Source organism: Pinus tabuliformis, chromosome Q (assembly GCF_031772625.1).
Source record: "Pinus tabuliformis cultivar Carrire ecotype Pingquan chromosome Q, CPIR1, whole genome shotgun sequence".
NCBI classification, from domain to species: Eukaryota; Viridiplantae; Streptophyta; class Pinopsida; order Pinales; family Pinaceae; genus Pinus; species Pinus tabuliformis.
The window spans coordinates 1,213,738,403-1,213,746,183 of record NC_142296.1 but is presented as its reverse complement, the minus strand read 5'-3'; the positions used below and the strand labels follow the sequence as shown (position 1 = coordinate 1,213,746,183).

At 34.1% G+C, this 7,781-nt stretch overlaps 1 protein-coding gene across 1 annotated transcript; it reads left to right on the top strand.

Moving 5' to 3' along the window:
- The first annotated feature begins 231 nt into the window (after nucleotides 1-231).
- On the top strand, nucleotides 232-1,521 carry LOC149224143 (uncharacterized). Its single transcript, XM_089388094.1, has one exon. The coding sequence runs from the start codon at nucleotides 232-234 to the stop codon at nucleotides 1,519-1,521; it is 1,290 nt and encodes a 429-aa protein (XP_089244220.1).
- Nucleotides 1,522-7,781: the final 6,260 nt, after the last annotated feature.

Genomic DNA, 7,781 nt, shown 5'->3' with positions numbered 1-7,781 from the left:
TAAATCGAAGCTTTACCATAATTAGAGTTCCTTTGAAATCGAAGCCTAAATTGATGTCACGTGATTTAGATTAGATGGTGACATGGTGCATTGTTAAGGCATTTTTTTTGTGGTAGGATTTTAAGTTTCTAAGAGTTCTATTTGTAGATATAAAGTTATTTTTTTTGTAAGTTTTTTAAATTATTAATTTATTGTTATTGTTTTTCATGTAGGTACATTATTTAAATAGAAATGCCTCCAAAAAGAAAGGGTCAATCAACTATTAACAATTTTTATGGATATTCTAAGACATCAAAGACTTCTAATGTTAAAGATATTCCATCTATACCCGATTTGAATGATGATGCTAATGAAGATGTAAATGAAGAGTTTGTTGTTGATCTAGAAATTCCTGGCCATGAAAAGGAAGGACAAGATGGTGGATCTAGTAGTTCGAGGAGGAAGTCTTTCTCAAAACGTGAATTTCGAGAAGAGTGGACGATAAAACATCCTTGGGTTTATAGTATCAACGTTGAATATGGAAAGATTCGTATGAAGTGCAAAATTTGTGAGAAATACAAAGCTCAAGGTCCATGGGGTATTGGAGATGGATGTAATACCATTCAATATGATGCTATAACAACTCATGCAAAATCTATTATTCATCAAACATCAACTCAGAAAAAATTGTATGAAATTGAAAGGTTGGCAAAGCCCATTACAGAACACATAGTGACAATAAATGAGGCTAATAAGGAAAGGGTCATAACCACTATGAAGTTAGCATATTTTATTGTGCAAAAGGATATTTCAGTTGCTACTTATGAAGATCTTTGTCATCGTCAAATGCATCTTCGAACACCTAATATGCCTTCTCGAGTGGAGTATTCTTCCTACATAAATAGAAAAGCAGCTACTGAATTTATTCACTCTATATCAGATTACCTTGAAGAGGTTCAAACTAGAAAAATGTTAGAAATCCCATTTTTCTCTATAATGTTAGATGAAAGTATAGACAATGGTTTGGAACAACACCTTGTTGTGTATTCTACATATCTAGACTTGAAAGGATTGGGCCCTCCAGTGTCACAATTTATGAAAACGATTACTGTTCCTGATGGAAAAGGAAAGACTATATATGATACCATCATTAATTTAAGGGAAACAAGGCAGTTGAAAATTGAGAAACTAATAGAAGTTTCGACTGATGGTGCTTCATCTATGGTTGGATGTGAAAATGGATTTGTCACATTGCTAAAGAATGATTTACCAAATCTTATTGGTACTCATTGCATTGCACATCGTGAAGCACTTGTAGCATCAGATGCTTCAAAAAAGATACCAGAGTATTTGTTTGTTGAGAAAATAGCAAACAAGGTATACTCATGGGTTGGAAATTCGGCAAAGAGAAATAATGAACTTGTTTCTTTATTGGAGATAATGGAAATAGAATCCTTGCAGGTTCTTCAAATCCATGGGATTCGATGGCTCTCTAGGGGTCAAGTGGTTGAAAGACTAGTTACATTAATGCCTTCTATTTGAGTTTGTGGAAGAGAGAAAGAAAGAATTCATGGTATGATAAGGCAACAATTTTTTCAGTTCAATTTTGTTTGAATATGCTTGCTGAAGTTTTGAATGAGCTGAATAATCTAAACAAAAAATTTCAAGAAGATAATGTGGATGTCACATCACTTGGAATAGCTATTGACCATACATTAAATTCTCTTAAAAGATATTTCTGCAAATCAGATTCTTTTGCTGAAGGAGCTGTACGTCTTACTAAATTTTTAAGACTCTAAAGATGGGTTCTTTGAAAATGTTGACAAAGAGGGAAATACCCATAGACATGATTTGTTGTATATTCCAATCCATGATGAACAATTGCCACAACCAATGGCAACTTGCATTGATGGCTCCCTTGAGAGTTGCATACAACTTACAAGAAACTATGTCCAAGCATTGATTGAGAATTTCAATTCAAGATTTCCAGATCTTCATATTTTTAATGCAGCGAGGTTGTTTAGTCCTTGTCATTATCCATCAGATCTTTATGTCAGAGAAAATAATGCAAAGCATTGGCTTGAAATACTTTTTTCACATTTGCAGCATAAAACATGTAATGAAGGTGAAAATGTACCAACATTTGATGTTACAGCGTGTAAAAGAGAACTATACCAATTTATTGATGTGGTTTATTTGAATGGAGAAATATTTCCAATGAAAGATGCATGGAAAGTTTTTTCTCAAACAAAAGATTGGCACTCTAGGTATCCAAATATGCTAAAATTATGGCAAGCAATGCTTGTCATACCAGCGAGCACTGTCGCATGTGAACGAGGGTTCTCTAAGCAAAATATGATCAAAGATATAAGGAGAAAAAGACTATCAATTAACACACTTGATGCATTGATGCGTATATCATTAATAGGTCCTAACACAACAGATGTGGAATGGGAACGAGTTTATGAGATTTGGAAAACTGCAAAGGAAAGAAGACTCTTTGACAGGTGTGAATTATTAAGTTACATGTTTTTTTACTTTGCACAAAGTTTATATATATTATATATAGTTGTCCTCTACTATATTTATATTTTTTATATGAAATTTTAACGTTCTTTGTTTATTGATGGAATGTGGAATACAGGCATGAACAGTTACATTGATGATCACTGATGTAAAAAGAAATTGAAGATATCATTTGAAAGTTTTTTCATGTGTTGTTGTTATAGGTTGATGGCACATGAAAAATGCCATCAAGGCTGAAAAATGGCCACATCTTACCAATCTTGTAGAAAATGTGATAAAAGATGTGATGCCTTTGGATTTTATCATTTTGGTACTATGGCATATCTTTTCTCGCTTTATGCTTCTCAAGATGCATTTAAATACAAGGAGATTTTTTTGCACATATATGTGATTCCCTTCTTTATTTGGCTTTAATGCGTAACTTTCATGAAACATGAAGCATTTTATTGCTTTCATTGTCATTGGAGCAATGGAATTTAGAAACTTGTAAGTTGTGACATTAGTTTGGTGTAACTGGATTTTTGAGTAAACCATCATTTATGTATATGTATGAATTAATAATTTGATTCCAAACGTATTTCTCTTATTGGATGGTTGGAAGTTGGTGGTACATTCTTATGCCTTTTTAAGGTGTCATATATTTATATTTTGTATCAAACATTATATTAGATAATGTCATAAATTATCTCTGAATTTGGATGGAACTTAGTCTTATTAGGCATCTAAATATTCATGTAGCATAATGTAAATTGTTGGCTTTAAATGATAATTTAAATATATGAAATGGATAACCATCAAGCGTTTTACCTTGGACTGATTATATACTTTAAATGAGCAAATTTCAAATGTTCAACACTTTTTATTGAAACCTCCACAATTGAGATTTTTCAAATTTTGGTTTTTTTTCCTTACGATAAATATATGAAAATTTTCAACATAATTATTTATTGAATGGTAATTTTTTAATCAAAACTTTTTTAGTGAAGGGTTAATTTATTATGAGAACATCACTCTTGAAGGGCAAAATTTTTAATATAACGTTTCTTGACGGGAAGCATAAGGACCCAAAACATTAAAAAAAAAATTGTATGACAGATAAAGAGAAATCCAAATTCCAACCCTGGTCGGAATGTATTTATTATTAACAATAATATACATTTATAACATATTGATATGACCATTAGATTTATATTCCAACATTTCTTGGATTCCCTTTGACTATTCAACTCACACATCTTTATCCTTAGCGGATTAGGTGTCCAACATGATCAAATTTTGTGTAAATTTTTTTACACTTTCTTGAGGTGCAATTTTTAGAATGAAAAGAGATTTGATCCCTCTTGCTGCTTAGTAGATCCTGAATAAGATGGATCTAGGCTGGTTAAATTATAGTGTTCAAATAAATATTGAGTTTCCCCTCTTATCAACATGAATATTGTAGCTACCATATCTTATTACAAAGCTTGAATTTTATTTGTATTACAGCTTTGGGAAATATGTCCAAACCTAACCTCGTCACTTTTAGATTCGGAGATATTCTTGGAATATTTTAAATGGAGCTGCACCAAAGCCAATTCTTTCTCTAAAGAGTGCAATGTCATGGCAACTAATATTTACTGTGCTATTGACCCATTAATATGCTGGAATTGTATATGTCCACCCCCCAACTAATATACTTATCTTAAATCAGAAGATAAATATATATAACCCCACACATTAATAGGTCAATAAGACATTGAATATTGGTTGACTCCATGCTGCAAAAAATGGTACACAAAGAAAGATACCTATTTTTTTTACTGTATACTAACCAACCTAGGCTCCTTGCCATGAGTTCTATCACAGGTGTGTTGAAAGAATCACCGCACCTCTACGGAATCCGTAATTTCCATCCTGAGGATCATAGTTACTGGTTTGGAACATTTACCAACACATGTTGGTTTTGGTATAACATAAAACCTCCATGTGGTATTAGAGCTTGGACCCAGGTTCATTCCCGTTGGAGGGGGGGTGTTGGAAGAATCACCGCACCTCTATGGCATCCGTAATTTCCACTATAGGGATCCTAGTTACTGGTTCAGTAATTTCCACCATGGAGATCCTAGTTACTAGTTTGGAAAGTTTACCTACACCTAGAGAGTACCTACAGGTTCATGTAGTAAAATGAATAATGCCAAATGAAAATCCTTATGCATGAGGCCTCTTTTGTCAATAAAAAAATGTATTTCGACAGTCAGGACACAACTTCCACTTCTCTTTTTCTGCAAGAAAATATAACTCTGCATCTTCCCGAGGGAACCATCACACCTTATGTAATCCTACAGCGCAGTTTCTTCGAACAGATCAATCAGATTATGTAATCCCGGAGAGTTGATCTCTCTTCTGTCCATTAAAAAAACCTTAACCAAAGAAAAAAAAGAGAAGAGATTTTTAGCGTGGTGAATCAAGGATTACCCACTGAAATAATCACGGCCAAAGTGGGCACAGAAAAGGCCTCGAGATCTTTGAAAAACAGCTTCTTGGGAAGTGATCCAACGAAATCATTGAACTTCTTGTCCAATTACTTCAATGACGGCATACACAAAATCACCCCTGGCACAACAAACCTGTTAGTTATGATATCTAGCTCATACAACAGGGTCAAATTCCTTAAGTTGCCAGGCACTTTCCCACAGAACCATCCAAAGTATCATAAAACCTATCCACAATTTTTTCGAATAATTAGTGCAGTAGTCATGGCGCTGGTAGTAATCCCCTTTCTTTTCACATGTCTTACAAGAATTGGACAGAGATCAACTGATCTTGAGAAGAATACAGAAGCTTTCAAGCTCCAACGAATTCTAGTACTGCCCATTCTAGTAAATTGGTCAAAGCACTACGTTGGTGAATGTGTTTTCTTTTGGCACCGAAACAAAACTACTGCAACAAAAAGGTTGACAAAGTACCAAATCCCAAAACCAGCTCCCCCTGGGCTTCGTAGCTCGCACACCTTCATGATACCAATTGGTCTCAGTTGAGCAACACATCCGATAAGCACATACAATAATGGCTTACTGCATAAAAAGGGCAACAATGATCCTTAGCACCGCAGCGCAACATCAGTCTCACGCAGATGAAGCTGGCAGATAATAGCAACAGCCCCACATATGATCGTACTCCAATCATAATCTGAGACCAAACTGGTATAGATTTGTGTGGTATAGATCTAAGCTCACAATATCATTCGTTAGCAACACATAGTAGCCCAGAGAAGCAGATTTATAGATACGTAAAAAGAATGTGAGAAACCTTATATAGATCTTAAGAATAAAAAATAAAAAATTTATCGCGCAGAAAATGCTAGCTCTGGTACCGGGTAAAAGTATCACTGATTATATGAAAAATACATAGAAATGTATTTTATTTATATAATAGAACACCAATGGATTCATATTAATCAATGATTTAAATATGAGTAGAAAGGGATCAAATTTTAAGAGTGTAAATATAATTTAGAGTGTAAAAGACAATATGTAATTTTTTTATTGTTTAAATTATACTTTTGAATATTATGGAGATTACATAGCATGTGCATTGAGTTATTTTATTAGCTCATGTTAAATTGAATTTTTTTTATTAATATATCTTTAAGTATAGATCAATATTAATTCATATTAAAATATCTTATTAATAACTCAAATGGATATTTTATTCTAAACAACATTAAAACATTTCCTTTTAATACTATATATATGTGAAGTTGATATCATGTCCTAAAAATTATATTCAAATAGACAATTAATTAGATATGGGTTGCATATTTTTTTATTATTATAGTTATCATTACCTTTCTATTTAGAGAATATTTTATTTTTATTTAAAAAAACACATACTTACACATGCCTTTACACATTATGAAATAATAGACTGTAAAATGAACCTCTATGAACAATAACTATAAACTGAGAAATAAAAACTTTTACTCTAAATTACCTCATTTGCCTCATTGAAAGCCTCCTTGGAAAAGTCCATGTCGGAAAAACCCAAACAATTTTAGGGAAAAAAATTGCTGTAAAATAGAGTAATCGTACTGGACTATAATGTTTTCTTGTACGGCCTAGTTCAAGTCCATGTCACAAAAACCCAAACAATTTTAGGAAAAAAAATGCTGGAAAATAGACTAATCCTATTAAACTATAATGTTTTCTTCTACTGCTAGTTCAAGTCCATGTCAGAAAAACCCAAACAAATTTAGGGAAAAAAAATGCTGTAAAATAGACTAATCCTATTAAACTTCAATGTTTTCTTCTACTGCCTAGTTCAAGTCCAGTATTGCTTGTGCCAATGAATATCTTGAGTCCGTTGTAGAGGCTATGGGCTAGTGATTGAGCAGTCTGAATTGAGGGCAATTGAGAGGAAATTTTGAAGATGTCCTTCCCCTAAACCTTGAGTCTGGTACTTTTGAGATCTCCAAAAACAAGTCTGTTCAGGCCAACAGTCGTCTAGCTTTACAGGCAGAGAAGCGAGCTTTCTTGCATCTAAGGAATACTTGTTGTCAATGTGTGAAGCGAGCTTTCTTGCATCTAAGGAATACTTGTTGTCAATGTGTTTACTCTGGAGCTTGTCACAACCTTTCGTTTCCCCATTATAACTAGTGTTGCAACCTTGGAAGGCCAGCAAACAAATGAGATAGAGCACGCAGAATATGGAACGCACATAGAGAAGGAGATAAATCTGTCAACAACCAGATTGGAGGAAATAGAAAGAGAGGATTGCCATCTACAAATCCGGTGATGCTGCAAGCAATAAATAGCAGGCTTACTGCGAATACTGCCAAGCTGAAGAAGCTTTGGAGCAGAATGAGTACCTTGAGATTCCCCTTGTGAGAGGAAGGAGCTATAACACGCCGCTGATTTGCCCAGTCATGCCCATTAGCCATCAACACGCCTTTTCCAATGAAATTCTTCACACCCTTTTGCTGCAACTGCGATCTTACATAGGAAAGAGCGTGCCTGCTTTGCAGAGAGTTCTTTGATTACCTCTGGCTCTGTAATCGCCAGACGGAGTTCAACGCCCCATCAGAATATGAAGAACCGGCCTGTTAAAAAGTGAATAGTAAAACAGCGCTCAACAAAATACAAGATTATATTACATTGAAGCATCGAGAAACTTCCTCACCCTCTATTAGCGCTCTGCATCTTAATAGCACAAGGCTTAAGAGGTAATTCCGCACAAGGGTACACTTGTGCAACATTTTACGGACAACTTTTTGGAAAGTGATCAGTAGCTGGGATTTC